Source organism: Drosophila arizonae, chromosome X (genome assembly GCF_054131065.1).
Source record: "Drosophila arizonae isolate 15081-1271.41 chromosome X, UAZ_ARI_1.0, whole genome shotgun sequence".
Classification (NCBI taxonomy): domain Eukaryota; kingdom Metazoa; phylum Arthropoda; class Insecta; order Diptera; family Drosophilidae; genus Drosophila; species Drosophila arizonae.
This window is the reverse complement of record NC_142927.1, coordinates 28538940-28566239: the sequence shown is the minus strand read 5'-3', so window position 1 is coordinate 28566239 and position 27300 is coordinate 28538940. Positions and strand designations below refer to the sequence as shown.

Genomic DNA, 27300 nt, shown 5'->3' with positions numbered 1-27300 from the left:
ATAGAGTAGAGTAGGGTTTTAATAAAGCTACAGTAGAGTAAAGTAGAGTAGAATGCAGTAGAGTAAAATAGACTAAAGTAGAGTAAAGTATAGTAGAGTAGAGTTGCAGTAGAGTAGAGTACAGTAGAGTAGAGTAAAGTAGAGTAGAGTAAAGTATAGTAGAGTAGAGTTGCAGTAGAGTCACAGAGTAGAGTAGAGTAAAGTTACAGTGGACTATACTAGAGTAGAGTAGAGTAGAGTAGAGTAGGGTTTCAATAAAGTTACAGTAAAGTAGAGTAAAGTAGAGTAGAATGCAGTAGAGTAAAGTAGACTAAAGTAGAGTAAAGTAGAGTAGAGTACAGTAGAGTAGAGTAAAGTAGAGTAGAGTAAAGTAGAGTAAAGTATAGTAGAGTAGAGTTGCAGTAGAGTAGAGTACAGTAGAGTAGAGTAAAGTAGAGTAGAGTAAAGTAGAGTAAAGTATAGTAGAGTAGAGTTGCAGTAGAGTCACAGAGTAGAGTAGAGTAAAGTTACAGTGGACTATACTAGAGTAGAGTAGAGTAGAGTAGAGTAGGGTTTCAATAAAGTTACAGTAAAGTAGAGTAAAGTAGAGTAGAGTAAAGTAGACTAAAGTAGAGTAAAGTAGAGTAGAGTACAGTAGAGTAGAGTAAAGTAGAGTAGAGTAGAGTTGCAATAGAGTAGAGCTACAGTAGGGTTACAATAGAGTTACAATAGAGTTGAGTTGAGTTGAGTTGAGTAGAGTTGTTTAAGCGATATTATCACATAGCTCTTCCAAAGCCAACTGAAGTTCAATCATGTTCTAATTGTTAAGAAATTGAATCCAATTGAGCATCTACAAAAATCTTATTTGCCTCCTTCCTGCAGGTGCGCTGTGGATGCTATTACAGCATCGCCAATGACACTAAGCAGAGCGGCAACGCGCGACGCCGGCACAAGCAGCTGAACTATCTCTGGATGTGCAGCAGCGATGGCACTTCGTCGCACATCACCGTGCTGGCGCAGCACCCGCAGCAGGCGGGAAATTTGCGCGAGGCGGGCTCCTTCGACTTGGTGGAGACGCAAGTGTCGGCAATGGAGTTCGTAAAGGGCCTGGACCAGTGCCGCACGCGCGAGGAGCACAGCAGCCTGCTGGGCGATCTCGTCTGGCTCGGCACGGACAGCCGCAAGCTGCTCATTTACTCAGCGCGCAATCCGGAGCAGGAGGAGCAGCTGGGTAGCTATGCGGTGCCGGGCGCCGTGCAGCGCATTCTGTACCACTTCGATGCCGTCTACGTGTCGCTCTCGAACGCGACCGTCCTGATCTACAGGCGCGCCCACGACGGCGTCTGGCAGCTGCGCGACCCACAGCATGTCTCGCTCGGCGACTCTGGCATGCCCGTGCCCAGCATGCTGCCCATCAACATGAACATCTACGCATCGTGCGGCAATAGGGTGTATGTGCTCAATGCCCTCAACGGCGAGCTGCAGCGCAGCTTCGAGGTGCAGCACGGCGCCAGCCAGCAGGTAAACCTGATGGCGCACTCGGGCATCGGCCTTTGGATATCGCTGAAGAACTCGACAATGCTCTGCCTCTACCACACGGAGACCTTCAAGCACTTGCAGGACATCAACATAGCGTCCAGCGTGCTGCGCTACGATGCCAAAAAGGAGCAGCCGCTGAACAACAGCTCCATCTATGTGACGGCTCTGATGGCCTGCAAGGGCCTGCTGTGGGTGGGCACGAATGTGGGCATCGCTGTCACCATACCGCTGCCCCGGCTGGAGGGCGTGCCCATCATCAGTGGTGGCATCAATATGTCCTGTCACGCCCACTTTGGCCCGATCACCTTCCTCCTGCCACTGATACCGAAAGTCTATCCGACCTACAAGCCAATGGCCGGCGCAACGGTGTCAGCTCCGCTGGTGCCCACTGTGCCGAGCATGGGCGAGGATCTGCAGCTGCCCGCCATCGATGCGGATCCCAAGAAGCTAACCGAAACGGACCTGGAGGAGAGCACAGTCATCTTGCGCCGTGATCTACCCAAAGAGGAGCATGGCTCTACTTCGAACTCTCAGCCTGGCACTGGCTCCGGCCCGACGACTCCTGCCGCTTCCTTGCTGCGGGAACCGAGCGTCGAGGCAGCAGCAGACTCCAATGTGGCCACGAGCAGCGTCTCGGCCGCCTCCTCGCCGCGCTGCTCCAAGCTGGACAAGCAACACTCACTGGACCAAAGCTTCACCGCCAAGATACGCGCCTCGCTCGCCAACTCGCCCGCATTCCATCGCAAACGCTTTCGGGACCTGGGCGCTGGCAGCGGCAGTGGCAGCGGCAGCGCTGACTCAACTTCTCGCATGTCCAAGACTTTGCCACGCGGCCTTGGATCTGCCGCAGCGGCAGCAGCCAACGGAGGCGGAGGACTGCATTCAGGCGCGGGCGCGCTGTCGCAGCACGGCGAGCACGGCTACTGCGATGTGTACGGGCTGTATGGCAAGCTGATCTTCGTCAAGGAGAACTACGATGCCGAGGAGGGCACGCAGGGCAACCTGATGGACATGATGTACGAGGGCATGCGACGCTCCGATCCCGAGCTGGCCGCCATACCCGGCAAGGTGTGCACCCTGGACAGGCGTCTGCGCATGAAGGCTTCGCGTCCGCGCTCGCTCGACCTCTCCAACTGGTCGGTGGACTCGAAGTCGTCCAGCCTGTACACATCGTCGGGCAGCGAGGAGAGCATGGGCATCCGGCTCTTTGGCGGACGCTCGGTGTCGCGCAACAGCAGCAGCGCCAGCCACAAGACCTCCGGCACGGGCAGCGACCTGGGCAACATCTCGGAGAACGGCTTGATGACCACCGCCGACATACACCATCAGCACCAGTCGAACAGCGCGCCCAAGTCCGAGGACGGCTTCAAGCACATGCAGGCGGCGGCCGCCACGGAGAAGCAGGCAGCACCAGCCGCTGTTGCCACACTGAAGCGCAAGCAGAAGCAGAGCTCGAAGCAGCAGCAGCAGCAGAACGCGGACGGGCCACGTACAGTGATCACCCTGATGGGCGGGCGCGGCTACTGGCGGCATGTCTGGTACAACAGCAGCGGCAACTCGCCCGGCCAGAAGGGCGGCTCCGGTGTTTGCGGCACGGCTGGTGGCGCTGGCTCGGGCTCTGGCGGCGGCGGCAGCTCCGGCAGCTTCTCGCCGCTGACCGCCAACTCCAACGACGCGCATATCGTGGTGTGGGAGAAGAAGTTATAATCTCAGGAGTTGATGTGCTGCTGCACTCTGCAGCAGCACCCCCACCAGCACCATCCGCCCCTGACGGACCTCTGGCGGCGCGTGGCCGAGCAGCGTCGCAGCCGCGTCCGGTTCCGTGGCACGTTCACGCAACGGGATCGCGAGCGCAGCAACCTGGGTCTGGGCAGCGCCACCTGGCGGTCGGATGGCGAGCGTCTAGCGGCGAGCGGCTCCAGCGGCATGCTCAGCGCCAGCCTGAAGCGGCTCACCAAGCTGAAGCGCGGCGGCAGCCTGAAGGAGTTCTAAGCGGAGTGAATCCACAGCTTGTTGCAACAAAGCATCGTTTGCCAAATGTATATATCAATAATCATCTCATGTGTACTTTATAGTGTATAGGCTAGGCTTAGACACGAGCTTGGGGCTGGGCAGATGGCCTGGCGAGCTTGAAGCATATATGTATATATATTTGTTTATTCACCTTCATATATCGAATATATACATATATGTACTTGGCTAATCTTTGAGCAAGAAGGAACTGCGCCTTATTACAATTTTTTTTTTCGCGTCGCTCTTTTTTTTTTTTTTTTTTTTGTTAAGTAATAATGGTAGCCGTAGGTAAATGTTTTTTTTTTTAATATATATATATCAATAATTCTATGAAATTGATATCCAAATATGCATTTTTGCTGTAGCACTTAAGGATGCACACAACACGAGATATGGTGTGAGACAGGTGTGTATGAGCGAGCAGAAATACCGGCAAAGCCAGCAACAAAACATTGTTCTATGTGTGTACAATAAGTATTAGTTTAATTGAAACTGAAAGTCTCTCGGCTGCAGCTGCAGAGCATTGCGAATATGATTTGTTTAGAGGAGCTCGGACTCACTTATTTACTCGCCGGGCGCTGAGCCCGGCAGCAGCTGAACAATTTTCCTTATGTATCATTAATCAAAGAAAGTAAATACTTCGGTGTTGTCCTTGTATGTCTGTTCTTATCGCGAATGTGCTCGATCGGTGTTGCAGTAATTTGTGCCTCATCATCGGGCTGAGTGCATCACAAATGTAGACAAGGCACATCTCTCTATGCATATACATAAACGACTTAATACAACACATATATCTATATATATACATACATGCATATATACGCATACTTATACAAGCGATAAATGTTTACTCAATATACATATACACACATACATACTTATGTACCACTGCATACATATGTGTCATGCAGTACATTATGATTATGATTATTATTATATACATATATATATACGATATATACATACATACATACTTACACGCATAGCAAATTATTTATAAAATAATTAACCAAGTTTTTATACGTTAAATAGAAGGCATAATAAAATTATGTAATTTTTGTAACAGTGTGCATTTGAAGCGCTGAACATGCACACATATGTATTTACATCTAAATAGTAACACGTACATACAGACATACATATTTATATATATCTATATCTAAACGCATACGCTATAACATAACATAATCAACGTCATCGTTTTGAAACTGAACAACACACACAGCTTAAACACACACACACACATACACACATTTACATTTGCAGTGGATAAACAAAAAAAAAAAAAAAAAAAACATTGTATGTATTAAAATAAAACTCAATAAACTTTTTTTTTTTGAAATAAATCTACAAATATGATTATTATTTGCTTCTTTTCATACAGAGGGGTCCTATGAATCTTGCCTCTGGCATATATCATTTAGTATGCACCTTTGGATATTGTGTGCGAGTGTACCTTCGTATACATATGATGATGTTTTGGATTTTCCGTTCTCCGAATGGGAACTTGGCTAATTCTATAAACTTGTATTCCAGGTCAAGACATGTAAAATGGTCTTTAAAATATTACAAATCTTTATCATTTTGTCGAGATAGCTTAAAAGAGGTTTCCATTCGATGAGAAGTCCCAATAATAAGATAATTTAGTTGTTAAAAAATGTATCTTAAAGTAGGATTATGTACATTCCAAAGCGCAAGTCTCTAGTACCTATAATATGTTTTACAAATTGAGAGCTAAAGAGGCACAATCCACAATCTGTAAATTACAAAATCTTCGTATTCATCAAATGTATATACACAGTAAATCCTAAGTCTAAAAATGTTCAAATTACGTTAAAAAACAAAACCAATTTATTGATTATTTTCTATAAAAAGATATCGGATGAGTTATCAAAAAAAATATATTAAACTTGTACTGCGTATGGTATACACGAGAATGTATGCAAAATTTCAGCTAGCTCTAGCTCTAGCTGAGATCTCGGCGTTCATACGAACGGACGGGCGTACAGACGGACAGGGCTATATCGACTCAACTCGTCACCGTGATCAAGAATATATATATATCCCTTCAGGGTATAACCGATTGAAAACGGGAAGTCAGGGTGGTTGGTTTTGCGAAAAGTATGTAACAGGCGGAAGAAACAGGAAAAATATGGATGGTAAGATTCCGATTGATGCAGATTGAGTGTCATCGAAGAGATGAAAAGGGTCTTGAAAAAACACTTGATCGATTATTTCAAGAAATAAACTGAAAACTCGTACGGTTGATAGAATTCCTTCTTGATGTCAAAAGACTTATTCACCAAAAATATAAACGATCTAATAAAAAAAAAGTGTAACGAATTTGGGCGATTCTTCATAAGTGATATTGATAAAAATTAACTTTACGAAGTAATTCTTGACTGTAGGATGTGGGTCACGATCCGAAATTTGTTCGCTGCCTTGGGTGCTACATCCTCCAGGTACGCCACTGTTTGTGAACGACGTGTTCACACAAGTACTGGCAAATAGACAGACAAACGGATGGGCTAAATAATCTCTGCTCAATGTCTTAATCAGGAATATATGTATATATATATATATATATATATTTGATTTTGGGTTTGCTACGCCTTCTTCTTGTCTGTTGCATATTTATATTTGACGAAGCCATTATACGCAGATTTCCCATATTAATGGGGATCAATGTCTACCATATATGTATGGCTATGGCATGGTGTGTATTTTTAACAATTATATTATACTTATATTCAAAAGTTGTATAAGCTCATCAATAAAGTACTGCAGCAGAATTCGATTTGCATATCAATACTTGTCAAAGTTTTATTTATAAATTCACACTACTGACATAGATTTGAGGATGTGATTCGGAGATTCCAGTTAAGAAACGTACAATATTTTGGATAAGCTCATGAACCTTGACAATTGCATTCCGATTAAGTGTGTACGTTGGCAACCGTTATTAATTTGATGATATCTGTGGCGACGATTCATCATAATTATTTTCGGGTTGGTTTTGTGTGCGATTTATCGGTATATGAACGAATTGTGGGTGGGCTTCTATTTAGTTAAATAACGAAGATTGTTAACTATTGTCCAGTATTGTGTAGAATTTAGATATGTCGCTCTTGAAGTGTTACTCTTATCCATTTTCGGTTTAGAATTTGTCTTGAATGAAGATTGTTGTTGTGTGACATACTCCCGCAGTGCCTACGATCGCATAGTTTCTGTTAGGTTTAAGATAATTGCATTAAGTTTTGACTGTAGATTTTCAAAAGCTTACTTATTGGGTATTTCGGGTTGATATGAGGTATGTTGGCTCCTTTTGCAGGTCTGTGTGTGCTGGCCCAATAGGCAACCAGTTAGGTTGATGTGCTAGTTGTCCTTGTGGTTACGCGAGGCTCAATCACATTGAGGTCGGTAAAGAGCGTGGACAGCCCATCCATGTTTGATGGGGTCTGCTCCAACTTGGGTGCCGTTGGGGTCGGCTTCGGCATATCCTTTACAGCAGTTGTCTGCGTGGATGTGCTATATGTCAATATGTTGAACTTGTGTAAGGCCGTTCCGGAGTCCACAACGGTATTAGTTGTCATCGTAGACACAGTGCGCGTTGCAGGATACATAGCTATTTTGTTTCTCTCTTATTGCAAATATATATGAATATTTTTTTTGTTTTACTAATTTTTTTTTTCAAAAAAAATTGAGCTCTCTCTCTAAAGCCTAAACTGTAACAACTGAATGAAAAAATTCCATTGAAGCTTATGAAACATTTGCAGCGCCTACTAAAGTGAACAAATTTAACGTTTCTCGAATTTTCTAGTCTGACCGAAAATCATCGAGTCAAACAAAGTAGGCTTGACGATAAATTTTTCTGCTCAGATGTGAAGAATAACATTTTTCCTTATTCATAATTATTAATTATTATAAGTATTATAATAGATTAAAGTATCATGGGTTAAACCATTGGATTTAAGTAAGCCAAGTCGCCCAAAGGCGTTCAACAAATCGACACAGCAACAACAAACAACACGGCCAGAGACAGAAAACAGCAAGCGACGTCGACTCCGGAGCGACTTCAAAAGTGACGCCTCCTGCTGTAAATCGCCGGTAAGCCGATGGGGTTTCTTTTGTTTATAGCGCGAGTGCCTAGTCGATTGTAGGTTATCAATGATAGAAAAAACGAAATGAAATTTAATAAAGATTTACAGAATAATTAAATATATCGAATAAGTCGTGACTTGTGATTAGTGGAGTGGGAAAGTGTTGCCAGGTCTCAAGCTACGGTACGCAGCAGATACCGCACGGTCCAGCTCCGAGTGTTATACACCAGAGCTGGATCTGGGCAGCCTTTCGCTTTACTGTGTCTCGCACAGCACACTGCAGATGCAGCGCGATTCTGTTCTGAGTATTATACCCCAGAGCCGTGCTATTGGCTGGGCTACTGGTCTTAGTGTTCCCTGGTGTTTACAGGTATCTGTCTTGTGACAGCGCACAGCGCTTCGACTCTGCGAGCTATACACTAGAGCTGTTCTCTAGGCCTTTAGCTTACCGTGCTTCATGTATGTCACTGTGATACGCGGCGGACGCCACAAGATCCCTTCTCTGAGCGTTTCCAGGTCGCCTCCTGCTACAGCCGGTGGTCAACGTTTCCTGCTGCCACAGGAATCTTGCGTCCCAAGCCCGGATACCTCGGCCATAATCTACTGCCCACCAAACAATCTACTGATCTGTGGCAATTGTAACGCTCATCACCAATCTTGGGGCTCAGCGAGAAGTCCTGCTAAGGGTGGAGATCTCTTCAACCTCACCCTGGCTACATCCAATCAACAGGACTGTTGACGTAAGCCTATTCAAGCTGATCCTCAACAATAAGATGCATCCTTAATAAGAGTTACACTCGGAACAGAATATTGATGACTCTCTGCAACTTTTCAATGAGGATATTCGCTGCGCTGCCAAAGATACAGAAAAAACACGCCCTAGCCACGCCTCTCGCCAAGCCGAATCCTTAGTACTCACTTCCGAGCTACGCTACCTACTGCAGCAAAAGCGCCGCTTAAGGAAAGTCTGCTATCGTACTTTATATCCGGAAGACTAATCCAACTGGAACAGAGCAGATGTTTGATAACATGCTGGAAAATATGTCGACAGCAAAGGACGCCAAATTTAACCTCTGGAAAATCCCCAGAAATAGCAGACGACAAGCCATACGCCAAGCCCCCATCAAAAATGGACCGGATAGTTGGTGTTGATCAGATGAAGAGCAAGCGGAGGCTCTTGCCAATCACTTGGAGGCCCACTTTCTGCCTTTTAATCTAGGATTGCAGAAAGACATACAATCTACCGAGCACACCCTGGCGATCCCACTACAGATCGATCCACCTGAGGAGCCGTACAACTTTGATGAGGTAGCATCCGTCATGAAGCATTTAAGTACAATTAATACCCCAGGACATGACAATATCTGAGAGCGCGGCCGGAAAATGCTCTCTCGTTGTGGTATTCATTTTTAGTGCCATAGCAAGGATTCAGTACCTTCCAGCAGTGTGGAAGACTGCACTTGTCACAAGCCTCGCAAACCTGAAGCGGACCCCGCTTCCTACCAACCTATCAGTATCCTACCTTCTTTATCGAAGGTTTGGGAAAGACTGGTTGGTAACAGTAGCAGAGTCAAGAAGCCTGATCCCAGTTCAACAGTTTAAGCTCCGCGCTGGGCACGGTACAACTGAACAACTGCATAGAGTGACAGACCACATACTCAAGGCTTTCAACAACAAGAGGCACAGCAATTTTATCTTCCTGGACATCGAACAGGCCTTCGATAGGGTATGGCATCCAAGACTTCTGCAAAAAATCGAAGAGCAGCTGTGCTCTCACTACTTTGCTCTGATCCGATCCTACTTGGAGGGCCGTTCTTTCAGAGTAAAAGTCAAAACGAGTTGGTCCTCCACGTAACCAGAGGGCAGTATTCTAGCACCTTTCCTCTTTTGCATCTTTATCGGTGATGGTAACACATGTAATCACGCCAATCTGGAGGTATGGTGTGCAAGTTTGGGGAGTCGCCGCCAAAAGATCCAGGCAGTATAAAACAAGGCCATGGCTCGTCCGCAACTCTGCACAGAGACTTCAAGCTGATACAGTGGAAGACCAGATCGCCTTCCCCTTGAGTCGTTACAACGACCTCCTTAAGTTCCACGCCAAACGTCTCGCAAGAAAGGTGCCTAATTCTAGACCCGCTAATATATGTTTAATTAAGTATATAAATATATGTTTAATTAAGTATATAAGCTAAACCTGTGATTATAAGTATGAGCAAATATAGGGTTAAATTTAAACAAAACTCGAATTTATTTGAAATTATTATTATTATTTGGAGACTGTAGCTCTAAAGGTGTAGGAGATATAATTAAATACTTAGTTTTCGATAAGGGTTTTAATCGATAATAAACTATCTGGATTATTTATCGATTTGGGGAGAAAAACTCGATATACGCGTAATATTTTCAATTATTAATTTTAAGTCTCTAGCTTTTATATCTTCTGAGATCGACGCGTTAATACATACGGACGGACGGATGGACTCAGCTCAGCTCATCGCCCTAATCAAGAATATATGTATATACTTTGTGTAGGGTGGCCATCCGTCCAGGAATTCCGGGACATGTCCCGATTTGGAGGTAATATCCCAGTGTCCCGACCTGACACGAAATTGTGCCGGTTTTCTACTGTTTCGATACAAAATATCGGCATTTTGATTAAATGCGACTCGAAAAGAGAACAAATTCTCAAAAGAAAAGTTATAAAAGTGTCGCATGTGTTTAACACTGTAAGTTAAATGCTTTATAAACATAGTGATGTTGTAAACAAACTAATTCTATAGGTTATAGCTCACAATGCCACCGAAACCGAAGACTGAACAAGTAAGAAGACTCTAGTCGAGACTGCTCGACTAGGAGATACCCTGAACCCTCTAAGCTGATATATACATACATACATACATACACATGCATCCACCCGCACGCATAAGCATGCGCTCTGCTAACTGTGCAGTAAGCAGCGGCTGCGCTTGGGCTGGGCTGCGCTGCAATGTGGGCAATATTATGAGAATTTATTTGTCGAATAATTTCATTTGTAGACATACGATCCTAATGAAACTTTCAGAGTGTAATCATATGGTAAATATATGTGTACATTCCAAAGCACAAGTCTCTAATAGATATCCATTTAGTAGATTTCGTCCGCATAGGTTGCCACAAGGGTCGAATTTGACGATACGCCAAAGCCTGGAGCGTCAGGGAGAGGAGCATCACCTATAAAAAGGCAAAATAGGAATGGTGCAAGAATACTGCCCTGTAGTACACCAGCGGCAATCGAGTATGTGGAGGACCGGTTGGATTTAACTTTCACTCTGAAAGAACGACCCTCCAATTAGGATCGGATCAGCGTGAAGTAGTGAGAGGGCAGCTGCTCTTTGATTTTTTGTAGATGTCCTGGATGCCATACCCTATCGAAGGCCCTCTCGTTGTCCAGGAAGATAGTATTGCAGTGCTTTTTGTTGTCAAAAGCTTCTAGTATGTGGTCCGTCACCCTGTGCAGTTGATCAATTGTACCGTGCCCAGCACGGAAACCAAACTGTTGAACTGGGATCAGGCTTCTTGACTCTGCTACTGTTACCAACCGACGGATGACCAGTCTTTCCCATACCTTCGATAAAGAAGGTAGGAGACTGATAGGTTGGTAGGAAGCGGGGTCCTCCTCAGGTTTGCCAGGCTTGTGAATCATCACGACAATTGCAATCTTCCACACTGTTGGAAAATACTGAAGCCTCGTTATGGCGTTAAAAATTAACACAAAGCACAAGTCTCTAGTACTTGAAATGCGTTTGGTGGCGAAGGGGGCGTGGTATCCAAAATCTGTAAACTACAAAATCTTTGTATCCATTAACTTTATATACAAAGCAAATTTGAAGTCTCCAGGTCTAAAAGTGTTCAAATTAGGCTGAAAAAACCAAGTCGATTTTTCGATTATTCTCGATAAAAAGTTATCGGATGAGTTATCGAAAAAATATGATAAACTTGTACTGCCTATGGTATACACGAGTATTTCAGCTCTCTAGCTCTTATAAAACGCATTTCTTCTGAGATCCTTTTGCTCATACGGACGGACGGACGGGCAGACGGACAGGGCTATATCGACTCAGCTCGTCGTCCTGATCAAGAATATATATACTCTATGCGGTCTGCGATGATTCCTTCTGCCTGTTACATACTTTTCACAAAATCATTATACCCTGATTTCCCATTTTCAATGGGTTCAGGGTATAAAAATCATGCAATAAGTGAATTGACTGTGTTCGATTAAGTGAAGTGGACAAAGGCCGCCGGGTTCAGGATTCAGTATGCGACGACGATCACACAAAAGACTCTGAGCGTTATACACCAGAGCCTGGACTGGGCAGCCGCCAGCATACTGCTTTCTAGACTTGGTGTCAGGTGTCTCGCCACAGCCCAGTAGGAGTTGCGCAATATGGCTCCGAGCGTTATACGCCAGAGCTGAGTCGTGGCAACGGCCGGTTTGTCTGTGTCGGACGGACGAGTGTTACATTGCTCTACAAAGTGAAGTGCCCGAGGTTTGTGGAATTGATATTCAGTGTATAGTGGTCACCATACGAAAGGCTCCGAGTATTATACGCCAGAGCTGGGACTTGGTGACCGCCGACTATACTATTCTCGAGATTGGGTCTCTTTTACGGGTGGCGCGCCACAGCCCATTGGCCCCGCGACTCAAACCCGAGTGTTATACACCGGAGTTGAGTCGTGGTGACAGCCAGCCGGGCTGTGTGCTAGATAAGCCAGCATCAGCATTTTGAGAACTCGCCAAAGCACATAGCGGGTGCGACGTGACCCTACGTTATACGCCACATCCGAGCGATGGTCGATTTAACGGTGCCATTATCCCGGCAACGCCCGCGCTTCACGCGTTACTCTCAACCCACCGCACTCTAAGCACTCGTAGCGCACGGCAGGCATCCCACGTCCCCCTCCCAGCATCGAGCGTTATACACCAGAGCTGGGTCGAGGCGGTGGTCAGCTCGACTGCGCTAGTGGTTAGCGACAGCCCTGCGCTGCATGCGCCCCACGGTGAACAGCGGGTGCAACGCTACCCTACTCCGAGCGTTATACACCAGAGCTGGGCAGCGCCGTTTTCAGGCCGCCCCACTGTAACTGCAGCTAGTTTCCAGCAAGAGATTTTGTGCCCCAAACACGGATAGCCCGGTCATCTCATTCCTTGGTCTCGGCAATTAACTAAATTTTCTTGTAAATGACCCTAGGGAAATTTCTTTACAATACTTATGGGGGTACATACTCGCATATACCTATATCTTATATTTTCTTACAGTTTACATTCACAAACTAAATATAAATCGATGAGGATATTATGAAATATTATATTAATTAATTAGCGTAAATAAATCCGAGTAGGCAGATAGGAAATAAAACACACATCGTTTGTATATTTTTCATTATCTTTATTATATATTAATTGCCTTGCTGTTAATGTTGCTATTAAATTTGTTATTGTATATTTTACAAAGTACACACAGTATACAAAAAATGAAATAATAATTACAAAATAAAACAACTTTTCTTTAAATTAAAAACAATAAAAAAAAAAAACGCATGTGTGATGTTTGCAACTATGCAATCTCGTCTGCTAACTCTCATTTCATTTCATTTCATTTGATTCGCGGCAGATACTCTTTGAGTTGCTCTGTCTGCCCAACTTAATGCGGCATAAAAAAAATAGTATATATACATCTATATATTTTGTTTATAAATATATGTATATATTGTTTAAACAACATGATTTGACATTAATTAAATTTGGTATAAAAATCTAAAACAATGTTACATTTTTGTTTCTGTTTGTTTTGTTTTTGTTTTTCATTTTCTTCTCAGTTTTCAGTTACAATTTCATATATGTATGTATTTAAATATACATGCAGACATATAGCCATATGCACTCGTTTTGTGTAGGTATATTCATAATTTCATCAATTTTTTTATTATTTTAATTTGTTAGCAAAAAACACTTAGAATACATCGCCTTCGACTATTAATTCTTGTTACGCCTTGTTTCTGTGTTGCACACTCCTACGATTATATTGAGTTAAGTCTGAGGGTATGGGTCTCCTCCATGCCAGTCGCTCACGCCTTTCGCCTTTCGCCTTTCGCTTTCGCTGGCCTTCAATGATAATAAGTTTTGTGGGCCCTTGTGTGTATGAACACTCAATTAAATATAGCCTAGCTTTATTACAAACATTAATTCTATTCATTTGTTGCATTTGCGTTTGCATTTGTTATCTCTCTCGCAAACTGAAAGCAAATCGCTTCGATCGATTCCCATTCAATTCAATTTCTCTAAACTGGGTCGGAGTCGGGTGTTTGGGAGTTGTGGGGTTGGGGTTGGGGTTGAGGGTTCGGGTGGCGGTGTTCAAGCTGTTCAGGACCAGCAAGAAGGATGACACGAAGCCCTATTGTGGTCGCAGTTTGATTGTTTTGAAGTCATCTTGATTGATTATTAACAAGCGGCAGAGCACAAAATAAACACTAATTGCACTTAAAAAAATAACAACAAAGTTTTAAATATACAGATACATAAGCATGGGCCAAAATTTGTTACAGCGCTCTCTCTCTCTCTCCCCTCCTCTCTCTTCCTCTCTTGCTTTCTTTATATATGTAAATGCTTGCCTGTAACATTTTTGGCCTCAACATAATACATGGTACAGATTATTTCACACATATGTAAATATACACAGTTATGTACAAAATTCATACAATAATAAAAAGTGGACGACATTGGAGACAACACAAGTCAGCCGAAGGAATCTCTCTCTCTCTCTCTCTCGATTCGACGTGACCTGCTGGACTATTGAAAGCTGTTGGAGTTGTACGCGCTTATTAGCCGAATACACATATACGCACACACACACACACACACACACAGACACACACACAGATGCTCTATATATGTATATATATATTGCAAAAGTGCACACATATAATTATATAATGCAAAGCATATTCGATACATATAGATGTCTACCGCAGTGCAGTGGCCGCTGCTAAATTCAAAATTTGAGGTGAAAATTGATTTTATATAAAAAAGAAAAAGAAAAAAAAAACAGAGTTCTAGGGAAATGAAAAATACTTAAGCTTTATGATTTACTAGCGACCACTATATACGCACACTTGCACTCACACGCACACACACATACACAAACAGATATATATAGTATTTGTATAAAATAAGTTATCTTCGATACTCGTTTACAAATTTTGGCGTTTTTCATTAGGTGTAGTTTCAATAGTTGTAGTAGTACATAGTTATATATGTAGATTGCTACGTAAGCTCTTAGCCGAGCTCCACAGTTTATATCTGACCTGACTGCCTATATATGTATATATATATTCAATTTGATTGCGATGCAAATATCTATGTATACCTTTATCTATACGAATTCATATAAATATATGTATATGAAACTATATGTAGATAAACACTTTCGTGAACAATTTGATTAAAAACAAATCGCATTTGCTCTAATCCGAGCGAGTCGAGAGTCGTAACTTAAATACTTTGGATCCTACCATAGTCTGGGTCTGGCCATAATCTTCCAAGGTGTGAACAAAATAAAGAAGAAATTCCTGTCTTATGCGTAAGTTAAAAACTGATAGTTACAAATAGTATTCTCTATTTACAGTTCTTCGACATCCAACTTTGAAATGCTTATGTAAAATATTAAAAAATTTAAATAAATTATTAAAATATATAAATCAATGAAAATAAGATTTTAACAATACGCTAGGAGTAAAAAATCCAAGCCAAACCGAACAGCTTTGCGATATCCCATTACGCATACATATACATCTATCTATCTATCTATATACATATATGTATATATACATATATATATGACTGTAGCTTCAGAAGAACGTGGAGAACTTGCGCTTGTTTGGCGTCTTGCTGATGTTGGGGGGGCTCTGGCTGATCCCGTTGCAGTGCTTGGCGACCAGCACGGGTACCGGCACCGGCACGGTCATGGGCATGGGCATGTGTACGGGCACCGAAGCGTATGCCGCCGGCTCTGCCCCGTGGTTAAGAATGGTGTGCTGCAGCTGCTGTTGTTGTTGCAGTTGTTGTTCTTGTGGCTGCTGGGTGTAGTAGGCGGCCGTGGCCGTAGCCGTTGCCGCTGCCGCTGCCGTGACAACTGCACTGCTGGCTGTTGAGGCGGGTGGCATTACGACGACGGGCACAACCACGGGTTATACGGAGATCTCATAGTTCATATCATAGATGCTGGCACGGTCCGGTGTGCCAGTGGCATTCGATGCGGCCGCGGCAGCTGCGGCCGCCGCATTGCGTCCCACAGCAGCTGCAGCGGCGGCTGCGGCCGCATTCTGCTGCGCCAGGCTCGCCGGAATGCCGCTGGGCAGTCCGCCGTTGTTGCGCGCAATCGTAGCGGCCGCCGTCGCCTGCTGCTGCTCAAGTGTCTGCATCTCCATTGAATCGGTCATCTCCAGGGCGCGCACAAAACTCATCGGCCTCGTTGGCGTCTGCTTGCGCTTGATCTGAGGCGATGGCTGGGGCTGCAGCGCCCCGGCCGCACTGCTCACGTTGACGCCGGCCAGCGGGTTGGGTGGAAAGACTGCCACGCCGCCACGCAACTGGGGCTGATAGCCGCTGGACACAGGGCCGGCATTGCTGGTTGGCATGTTGGCGATGCTGCCGCTGCTGCCAGACTGGGCGCCCGCTCCGGCGCCACCGCCGCCGCCGCCGCCGTAGCGCAGAATGTACGATTGTGCAGCGGACGTCTGTGGCAAGGTTGTGGGGCTCGTTGGATTGGAGCGATGATATGAGGCAGCAGCCGCCGCTGCAGCATTCGCCAAGGCTGCCTGCTGCTGTTGTTGTTGCTGCTGTTGCTGCTGCTGCTGACTGGCGTAGTCCTGCAGGCGCGAGTGGGTCATGATGAGCGGATGAGCGCCACCGCCGGCCGTTATGTACTGCGCATGCTGCATCATGCCGCCCGTATTGCTGCTGCTTGGCAGAGTGCCCGCACTGCTGCCAATGCTGACGCTGGCCGGTCCGCCGCCACCGCCGCCGAAGCCAGGGGAGGTGTCCTTCCACATGTAGACGCCGCGCTGCGGACTGCCAGCCAGCTCCCGTATGTTGTCCACCGTGTTGTTGGAGCGCGCATAGGAGAGCTCACCGCCAGCGCCCTGCCGCACCAGCTCGCCCTCAGACAGGAAGCGACGCTGCGGACTGCCGCCATAAGCAGCCTGCGCCAGCGACTGCTGCTGCTGCAGCACTAGAGACAAAAGAGGATTAGCCCCAGCTTCATGGCTGCTGCATCGAATAGGAGCACACTCACCTTGTTGCTGCTGCTGTTGCTGATGCTGCAGCATGACCCGCTGCTGTTGCAGCAGCAGTTGCTGCTGGTGCTGAATCGTCGGCGCCTGCGGATGCTGCGGCGGTAGCCCGCTGGTGTACTCATAGTAGGCAGCTGCCGCTGCGGCCGCCTGCTGTTGCTGTTGCTGCTGCTGTTGCTGCTGTTGCTGCTGTTGCTGGGCCGCCTGCGCGTTCAGCCCGATGAAGTCGGGGCGTCGAGGTTGCGTGGGAGTGCCCGGATTGGATCTGCGAAGGAGGACCAGTCGAGAGAGTGTGTGAGCGACAGAGAGAATGCTGACATGCATGCTTAGCCAGTTAGAGAGCGAGTTATGTTAACGGATAACACTGTGGCTGCGATCGTTAACAGCGCGCCATGTTAATGTTAGGACTTGACAGCAGATTAACAGAATGTGTGTTTCTTTCTGTGTGAAAGTAGTCATGAGTTGTGATTGGGTATAGGCATATGTATCTGTGTGTGGGCGTGTGGGCATGTGGGTGTGTTGGCGCTGTGGTTAGGCTACGAACTGGGACCACAATACCGTTAGGATAATCAAACATTGAGGGTTAGTGACGAGTTACACAACATGTTGCAGAGAGCGCGACTGAGCACAAGAGGTTGTTAGACTGAGTAGGCCGTTGCGGGGCCACAAACAGAGAGGCCCATCGATAGACGGCAATCGGTTATCTGTTATCGGTTATCGGTATTATGCAAAGACCAGTTTAGAAATGAAACCTTTCGTATTTATTAAGTACAATTCGACACCATTCTGCCCCACTGCATTTCATGTAAATATACATATATATACATATATTATATACATATACGGATATGTATATATATGGGTATGTGTGTGTTATTTCAGTTAGCCAGCTGAGACTGAGTGTGTGCGCTTGTGTGTGGGTGACCACCGATTATTTTTGTTTGGGAGAGTTGCAATTGAGGCTCACGGGTCGCACATCATCACGTTGAGCAACAGCTAGGGAGCTAGATAGCTAGAGAGCTAGGGCCAGTGGTTGCGGGCGATGCGCTGCACTAAATCGATAACGGTGCGCGGAACGTCGGCGCGCACCAGCTTGATCAGCAAATGGAGCACGTTGACGACACAATAGAGAATGCTGCAGCCAAGTATAATTGGGGCCAGAAGCAATTTGGTCTGCATTGAGTAGCGTGTGGTGTCCTCGAAGTCGAAAAACTCCCAGAGATTCGCCTGACCAAGGAAATGATTGCGCAGCTTCACCACCTGCCCCTTCAGCCAGGTGAAGTACCAGCAGAGGAAAAATAACAGATTCGATGTCAGATAGCCCAGCAGGAAGCCAGCCAGTGTAATGTAGTCCATCTTGGAGCCGTTGGCCACGGCCGAGCTGCAACCGCCACCCGCTCGCATCTGCCCGTAGCGAAAACCACTCAACTTCAGCGAGCGACTGTATGGCCTCGTCGGGTATACGGCCGGTTCCCTCGGACCCAGATCACTGCTGGGTTCCTCTTGGATGTTGCTCTTCCTCTCAATATTGTTGCTGTAGGAGTAGCCCGTCAGCCTGTTGTTGTAGTTCCTGCTCAGGTTGCTGTTGGCGTTGATGCTGTGGGTATAGCTGGCCTTGTTGGTGGCTGTGTTGCTGTTGTTGATGTTGATGTTGCTGTTGCTATTGTTGATGTTGCTGTTGTTGTTGCTGCAGTTATTGATGTGGTTGTTGTTGAAGTTGTTGTTGACGCTGTATTCGTCACTTGCCGCCTGCTTGCCGTACTTGGCCAACACCTTCTGAAACCGCTCGGCGGTGTTGCTGCCGGAGCTGTTGCAGTTGTTCTTGATATTGTTATTGCTGTTGCTGTTTCTCATGTTGTTGGTGATGTTCTTGTTGATGTTGTTGTTGATGTGGTTGAGTTTGTTGATGTTGTTGTTGCTGGCGCTTTTAATGGCGCTGCTGTTGCTGTAGTTGCAGCTGTAGCCATTGCTATAGGCATCCTCGCCGCCGGCCCGGTGATTGCCACTGTCGTTGTCAGCCGACCACACCGCTCGCTGCTCCGGCTGATGCAGCACTCGCGTCGCAGCCAACCGGGGGCTACTCGGCTCGACGCCAGCAGCAGAGACTTCGCTCTGGCAGCTGCGCTGCCTATAGAGGCGGCTGGCCGTTGGCAGCTGCGACGCTTTGTAGGAATGATAGGACGAGGAATCTCGGCGTTCCTCTGGCGTTGAGAAGCGCCCATCGCCAGCATCGCCGTCCAGGCCGCCACGCGACTTCTGCAGCGAGAGCGGATTCGTCTCGAAGCTCATCCCATTGAACTGGAATTGGCGGCGATTGCGCAGCTGCGGCGGCGTTGCGACTGTGAGTGGCAGTGTCTTGTCCAATAGACCCAGCGACCTGATGCGGTTCGAGTTCTGCTGCGGCTGCTGTGGCTGCTGTGGCTGCTGTGGCTGCTGTTTGTTCCTATTCATAATGCTTGTTGCCCTTTTTAGAATTATTATTAAAACCGATTGCACCGCAATTTGGCGAAATTCAACTTGTTTGCCGAAAAATAAAATTAAAAATTTTTAATAGGAATACAACAAAACAAGGATACGAGAATTTGTTTGCTTGGCTCAATTTTTCGATACTAGCCTGACAGATTTTGCGAGCTGACATTCGTGTCTGTGTGTCTTATTTGTATGAATGAATTGTTATTATAATACCCAGACCCAGACCCAGAGCCAGACTGTGAATGTGACTGTGACAGAGAATGGGCAAAGCCTGCTGAGTGTGCGCCTTCGGTTTGGTTTGATTCGAATGAGGTGAGTCTCGGCAAATAACAAAACAAGATACGAACTATCTTCGGACTGCCGAAGCTCTGAAATACCCCTGCAGGCATACAACCGATTTCTATACACCCCACCAAGATCACATTGGCCGGATGCCTGTCTGCCTTCTCACTCACTTGCTGTTCCCGTTCTCCAATGATTGAAAAGCCAAACTAATTGTAAAAGTATTCACGCTTAAGAGGAAGCCTAACAGAAGGCTGAAGAGGTTTCTCTACGAAGTGCGGACAGCAAAAAGAACCTTTTTCTTATAAATTTGTTGGACCTATACAATGTAGAGCTTTATATTATCGTGATTGTTTTCTTCTTTCCTCATATCATATAGTTTATAGAACATTGGCGACTAGAGACCCAGACAGACATACAAGACTACTAATTAAAGAACGCAAATCAATAGATTTGCAAGCCTATATATAGAGAGGCCACTTGGTGGCTTGCATAGCAACCACTGCAAGGGTATATCATTAAAGAAAAAAGACAGTGAAACGGCACCAAAATCAAGAATTCACTCACCTTCAATCAAATGAAAGCTAAGGTAGTAGTAGTACATTGAGTGGGTGCGCTTGGTGTTGACGCTAGTTGTTGTGGTACATTTTCTAGGAAAGTGTCAGAGTGTGTGTGTGTCGTGTGTGTATGTGTGGGTGTAGGAGTGTAGGTGTAGGTGTGTGTGTGGACGGAAACGTTAAGAAGACAACTGTCGCCTGTTGTGTGCCGTCGCCTGACGTCTATCCATATATCAGTACGTAGACAGTTATGTAGGAAACGTTTGGACACAAAAGAACTTGACTGAGGAGCTGTATCTGGTATTTGTTTGGTTCAGGATATGGCTCGGGTTCGGGCTCAATTCTGCAGTGCGCCTCTTTCTGCTTGACACAGTGTAATCTGCATTATTTTAAACACTCTACTAAACGTAGGATCTTAACTATATCCATATTTATATACACATAGATATATAATTAATCGTAATCGTAATCGTAATCGTAATCGTAATTTTAATTTGATATCGTCTCACTTTTCACATTAATTCTAGTTTTCTTGTTGGTTTTTTGGTTTTCTAAGTGTTTTTTGTTTCTTTTTGTTTTTTCTGGTAAGCTAAGCCTAGGAATTAGTACTGTTCTCAGAATTTGAGTATTGACTACATCGAGAAAAATAAAATAAACAAAGAAAACGGAAAAAAGAAAAGTTGTAAAATAATTAGTCGAATAGTGTGTAAATCAAATCATGGGGAAAAGCTTTGTGCTAAATATATACACGATATGCTGATGAGATATAGGGAAACAGAGCGCGAAGGACGAAGCCAAATAGGGAGAGATGTGTACGACTAAAGCGTATGAGTGGTGGCACGAAATAGACGGAGATGGATGGATAGATACAGAGAAAAACGGAGAGAGAGAGAGCGAGACAAATAGATAGGTACATAGATACAAAGAGGATAGCTGACATAGCCGGAGTGCATTGACCTTTGAAGCCAACTCGCTCGCTGTCGTGCAATGAGTACAGAGTGTACAGTGAGCACTGCGATTATGATACAGGCCTAGATTCGAGTGCTCTTCAAGCGAACTCACAACAGCAGCCAATACAATGCCAACGATAAACAACTGAGGATCGCATTTCCTAGCGCGATTATCTTAGGACTCCCGCACATACACACACGCGTGGTCGATCTGTGTATGTGGGTGTGTGTGTGTGCAGTTCTTTGTAAGCGAGCTAATCATGGCAATAACAATTACAGCAGCAACAGCATATTGAAGCACAACTTCACAATCAATCAATGCAATAAGCAGCTCAACACATGGACATTTCGATATATACATATATATAAATTATTATATATATATACGTATGGCTAGCTGGAAAATCGATTTGTGGCGACTGCACCACCGCAGCGATGGGTCGACTCGGACACCACTCACCTTCTCACTGGACTGGCGCTGACGAGTGGGGTGGCCACGCCCAGTGGCTTAATTCGTTGTTGCATGGTAGGCGTGGCCGTGGTGGTGCCACCGCGCTGGCTTTGTGCTACTGATATGCCCTGCTGCCCGTTGACGACGTAGCCACCGCCCGGCTGGTCCGGCGACAGTGGATCGCTCGTGTAGCCGCGCTGCGGATCCAGGCCCCTAAAAGCAATCGTGGACAGACGTGAGAGCAAGCGCTTGGCACATACTTGAATGGCTACTCACCTGGTGCGCGCGTGCGGACTGTGCCGTGGATGATACATGCGCAAGTGACGCGGCGAGTCGCCACCGCCGCCGGACTGCGCCGAGTTGGAGGCACCACCCGCACCGCTGGCAATGTTGCCGTTGTTCATGTTGCTCATGTTGATGCCAGGCGCCGTGTCGCTCACCTGTGGCAGGTAGAAGTTGGTCGAGTTGTGGCGCTGCAGCGGCGGCGTCGGCTCGCAGTCTTGGCTCTGTGAGGCGGGCGGCGGCTCCAGGTCCGTGTCGGAGCACTCGCGTCCCGGCGACAGCTGCGAAAAGTGTAGAGCGCACACAGATTGCTTAGACAGATTAATAAACAGTTTACGCCACCTGCTCAACACAGACAACCTTAGGCCTACGTAAAAAAGAATAAGTAGTTGCGATTGATCGATTTGTACTTGAAACCAAATGAAAACGAAACTTGTGTGTGTTTTGTGTGGGTTGGACAAATGAGTCGATTGCCGAATGCCAATTGTCGATTATCGATTGTCGACTGTCGATTGTCGAACGCCCAATCTTGGCCCGAAGCGAATGCGATGCTAACAGAGTTTGGCCCCTGCATAGATGTAACGCACAGTGTGTATGATGCCCGTGTCCACGTCAAGATGCAGCAACTGCCATCTTTTTACAGGGTATTTTCAAATGTTGTAGTTTTGAGTTATGCAAGGCGAGATGTAGGTAGGTGGGCTACATATGATATGAACTGCACGAGGGAGTTGATGGGTCAAAGCTACAGAATTCATCGGATTCGTGGGGCATTTAGATCACAGAGAGAGTGACAGAGGGAAATAAATAGAGCAAGAGAGTGAGAAAAAAAAAAAAAAAAAAACTAAATATATTATCGAGTTTAAAAGATAGTTAGATATATGTATATATTGAAAGATATTTAAAATTGAGGAGATTGGGAAAGTGATATCAAATTTCGGAGATCTTAATTCAATTCTATTATAATCAATCTTCAGTGAGGAGAAGCAACAGAAGAAATCATGTGACGAATTTCAAGTCAATCAATCAATATGTAGTAAAAAATTAATTAATTAAATAATTGAATTAGAAACATATAGTATATATTGTATTTAATTCGTTTCTTTTTATTATTTTTGTATTTTACCTTTTTCGGTGCTTGCAGAAAGTGTAGAGTTTTTTATTTGTTTTTGTTGTTTGACCAATCTTTATATTTAGTTAATATAAATTCTCTAGACTAAATTGAAAAATAGTTGCACAACAATCTGCGAGCGAATTTACAGCACAAATGCAGCCAAAATAATGGCCAGAACAGAGCAGTAACGTTTGCAAAAGCTTTCAAATTAGGTAAACAGCGAACTAAACTAAAGTACTTGAAACCGCATGCAGCAAATCAAAATTAAACACAAACTAAAAATCAGCAAACTAATCGAAGCCCTTAAGTTAACCAAACTAAACAGAAATGAAAATTCAACAAAGTAATTAATATTCGGCTACAGCGTCGAGCCTCTAAATACGTTCCCAAAACAACAAGAATACGGGAGTAGTTTACACTGAGAGGCCACACAAATCAGCAAATAATACTCTACTACCAAGTCAACAATGAGTATATACGATTGGTGCAATGTTGGTCTCTACCTATCGTTTGCCAATGTGTCTGCCAATCGCTTCCACGAATAGCAGAACAGACTCTTCCCATATGCTAAGTAATATAGCCCACGTAAATCGGCGAGTATTACATCTCTACTTTCTATTCAAAAACGAGTATATTGGCATAGTACGAGGTCTCTCTAACTCATTTGTGATTCCCTTACCTAGTATACATATATAGCAGATTGGGCTAATAACACTGTACTCGCGTATGGTATGGCTCTTTCCTAATCAGTTTAGTCCCTAGTCTATCGTCTCCGCTTTGACATCTGCTGGAGTTATCAAATGTACCAACTAAATAGAGGAAATAATACCCTGCTCGCAATGTTAAGCGAGTTGTCCTGTCATACTTTTGAATTATTAGCAGGGTTTTCAAATATATCAAATTGCTTTAGAGGCTCTACTTTTAATTCTTAGCTCTTGAAATTCAGATTCCCTTAAATGGACAGCTCCTACTCAAACCTACTTTACGTTGGGTATTTACTTATTCAACTCCCCAGAGATTCAGATTTATTATCTCCATGTGCTCACACTCAACATATGATATTCATCTATTGGATTTATCGAATATGTTATCGATTAATGCTTTGTTCTTGGCAGACATGCAAACGCTTTGGTTTACTAAGTCACTTTTCTTTGTATTTGATGGCAAATCCATTATAAATCTACGCAAGTGCAGCAAGAAAATAAACCAAGCTTAAGCAAAGACGACAGTGAGAGAGAGAGAGAGAGGCAGAGTGTGGGAGAGAGAGAGAGAGAGTGGGAGAGAATGCATAAAGATTGTGAGGACGATATAACGAAAAGTGTTAGGGATTTTTGCGTTTATTCAACTGTGATAGATTCTGTGCGTGTGTGTGAGAGCGTGTGCGTGTTAGCAGTGGCTTACTGTACGTATGCGTTGAGGCGTCAACTACTGCGCAATTACTGTTACCAAAAAGTGGCTATAACTACGCTACAGACGTGTCTAACTGGCGCGGGTAGAGCCCGGGCCAGGCAGGTCACGGCAAAAGAAGGCATCAAATGCATAACTAAAAGTTTTGAGGCAACAACGGCAGTTCTTGGATCAAGTTTATATAAATCTAAAGGCCAATCGATAATTACGGGTCGACGGGCGAACAAACTGTGCATTAGCTACACATATATATAATATATATAGAGATATATGCATATGTATGTGTATATTGTTGTACGAAGAGCCATGGGCGAGAGTTATGTATGCATTAGATGTGGGACGTGAGGACGTGATTAACTTATAAATACGATAAAGAGCGGATGGAAATGAAGCAAAAGCAGTTGCCAGTCAATTGCAAGGCGCATGTTAAGCCGAAATCAAATGGCGAATAAGCGTTAGTTAGCAGTCAGGAAATGTTAGGTACAAGCCAAGTAACTCTCACTAAACTAAAACGTATTAAACCCAATCGAACTCAACCAAACAGTTAAAACAGATTAAATGAAAAGTGAAGTCCGACAGCAAGTGGCGACACCAGCTGAGCCGCTGCCTACGGCAGCAGTCGCTCGCCGAGTCGGCCAAATGCCGTCGACTGAGATATGTACACAAACAAAGATACAGATACTTGTACAGAGTAGTATAGTAGATACATGATTATAGGTTGTTTATAGAGGGAGAGAGAATTATAATCGTTTTGCATAGCAATTACTGCAATGTTTCGTTTTGGTTTGCAAAATGTTACCCACCTTACTATAAAGCGTTGTGCTGCCCGACCGTTGATTATAACCATTGCCCTCGGCCATATAAGTCTTTACCTGAATTCCACGCTTCTCCCGACTCGACTCGTAGTAGGAGCGGGGTGAATATTGTACCGCAGTGCCGCGCATGCCGCTGCCGACGCCGACGCCGCCGGCCGTGCTGCCATTGCCACCGGCTCCGGCCCCGGCCCCGTTACCACTGCCGGCGTTGGTCTGTTGATTGGTCCGATCGTTGCATATGGTGCTGATGGCTTGATTTTGGGTCTGCGATCGCCGCGATGCGTACTTCTTCGGCTTCAGCAGGCTGCTCGAATACATCGACAACTCAGTTATTGGAATGTGCCTCTGCAGTGACAGATAGTACTTTACCTGGGATACTGTGGTCCGAACTGGGTGTAGCAGCAGTTGTGCCAGCAGCCACGTGAGAAGGGATTGTAGCCGCCCTTGAACTTGCCCGTCACCTGCTCGTTGGTGGTGCGGCCCCGCGACACCAGAACCATGTGGAAGCCCGTTAGCCCGAAGATTGGTATCGCCAACACAGTGACAAGGCCCATCAGTATCATTCTGTTAGGATTTCAGTTAAGCTAAACCAATCTGACAATTGCGTATGCGAACGCTTAAGCTGAAAGGAAAATATCTTCATATCTGAAAGATCAAGTTCGGTTAGAAAGCTAGATAGAAGCTAGATAGATGTTTGGGTAAAAAGGATACGCGACTATGGGCGCCGTCTGCTTGATGTTGGGCATGATTTTGAGCACGTAGAACAGACACAGCGAGAAGATGCTCAGCATATGGATTGAGAGTGAGACCAGAAAGAAGAAGAAGAACCTATAATTGCGCCTGCCAATGCAATTATTCACCCAGGGACAGTGATGGTCGAACGTCTGGAACAAACGAAAGGAGAGCGCATTGAGTTGAGTACATAATAATAAAAGAAGTCATCATCATCATCATCAGAATCCGAATTCGAATCGAATACAATTACCTCTATGCAGTGATTGCACACCGAGCAGTGGGAGCAGCGAGGCGGGCGATAGAACTTGCAGGTGACGCACCATTTCATCTTGACCGTAATGCCATTTATCTCGGCATTCTTGTAGAGCGGTGCACGGAACTCCTCCTCGCAGTCTTCGTCGGGCGAGGCTAGAATGCAGTCAAATTTAGGCTGTGCGGATGACGCTGGGCACCGTTTAGCACGCTACATACCTTTGGGTATAACGCCCGGATCCATAAATGTGGCCAGCGTAAAGTTGGCCAGCACAAAGAACGTGATGACGCCCTGATAGGCCAGCACCCACGGATGGCTCTTCACATAGTATTGGCAGCTGCAAGGCAGAAGGGAAACATGACCATATCAATTACATTAATTCACATCGACAATTTGGCTGGCCTACACACATGCATACATACACATGTACATGCCATAGCGATTTCCCTCTCACTCCCAGTCTCTCTCTCTCTCTTTCTTGCTCTTATCCAAACCTATTTGCAATATGCTGTAATCAGTTTAGAGTCCAGTGAACTGGAACTGTTTGCCGAGGCGTCACACACCCACCCACACACCCACACGCACACACACACACCCACACGCACTGCACTTGCACTGATGTGCATAACTTTTAGCAGTTTTCCAAATGCATTCGGCATTGATTCCATTGTGATGGCGAACGCAAACAAATGCACAGCCAGAGTCAGAGCAAGGGCCAGAGTCAGAGCAAGGGCCAGAGCCAGAGCAGCGGCACAAAATGCCATGTAATCCGCCTCTGAAACACTTGTAAGCTGGCATCAGTAAATTAATCCGACTAGCAATCAAATCAAACCCGAATACATCAGCCTTCTCTTCTCGCGCCCAAGATATTTATTTCAATTTGATTTTCTTCTCTGATACGAAGCATTCACCTCAAGCAATTATTCATCGTCAACAAGAAACGAGTGCCCAATGCTGAAGATGAAACCTAATTCTCAATTTGTTGTAATCGCAATCGTAATTATTTCATATTCAATTAAATTTC

The 27300-nt window shown here is 45.2% G+C and overlaps 3 protein-coding genes across 13 annotated transcripts in view; 1 reads left to right on the top strand and 2 right to left on the bottom strand.

The window, feature by feature from the left end:
* Window positions 1-7214, top strand: part of LOC108619090 (uncharacterized) — a 144484-nt gene extending 137270 nt beyond the window's left edge. Inside the window, exon 8 of the mRNA XM_089475699.1 lies at window positions 862-7214. Coding sequence (XP_089331825.1) covers window positions 862-3225 — 2364 coding nt within the window. The 3' untranslated portion in view covers window positions 3226-7214. The remainder of the gene's footprint in view (window positions 1-861) is intronic.
* An 8055-nt stretch (window positions 7215-15269) lies between these two features.
* Zdhhc8 (zinc finger DHHC-type containing 8) overlaps window positions 15270-27300 on the bottom strand; it is a 32974-nt gene continuing 20943 nt past the window's right edge. For 4 of the 10 annotated variants that reach the window (XM_089474036.1, XM_089474033.1, XM_089474034.1 and 1 more), the window contains 8 exons: window positions 26495-26613; window positions 26274-26431; window positions 26000-26172; window positions 25658-25852; window positions 25277-25592; window positions 21950-22236; window positions 21683-21886; window positions 15270-17226 (listed from right to left, as the gene is read on the bottom strand). In XM_089474036.1, coding sequence (XP_089330162.1) covers window positions 15858-17226; window positions 21683-21886; window positions 21950-22236; window positions 25277-25592; window positions 25658-25852; window positions 26000-26172; window positions 26274-26431; window positions 26495-26613 — 2821 coding nt within the window. In that variant the 3' untranslated portion in view covers window positions 15270-15857. Of the gene's footprint in view, window positions 17227-20282; window positions 20905-21682; window positions 21887-21949; window positions 22237-25276; window positions 25593-25657; window positions 25853-25999; window positions 26173-26273; window positions 26432-26494; window positions 26614-27300 lie in introns of all 10 variants that reach the window. The other 6 variants (XM_089474037.1, XM_018015409.2, XR_016271016.1 and 3 more) reach the window with 6 other exon arrangements.
* LOC108619092 (uncharacterized) lies at window positions 17085-20275 on the bottom strand. Of its 2 annotated transcripts, XR_016271018.1 has the most exons (2): window positions 17929-20275; window positions 17085-17226 (listed from the first exon to the last, which is right to left on the bottom strand). XR_016271018.1 is itself a non-coding variant. In XM_089474040.1 (1 exon), the coding sequence occupies exon 1, from the start codon at window positions 19410-19412 to the stop codon at window positions 17982-17984; it is 1431 nt and encodes a 476-aa protein (XP_089330166.1). In that variant the 5' UTR covers window positions 19413-20275; the 3' UTR covers window positions 17700-17981. The 2 variants fall into 2 exon arrangements, 1 of the variants encoding a protein (XP_089330166.1); XM_089474040.1 differs by lacking the exon at window positions 17085-17226 and having other exon boundaries at window positions 17700-20275.

Bases quoted from the DNA above. Each gene is read 5' to 3' on its own strand.
- LOC108619092 (XM_089474040.1), bottom strand. From the start codon at position 19,412: ATGAATAGGAACAAACAGCAGCCACAGCAGCCACAGCAGCCACAGCAG.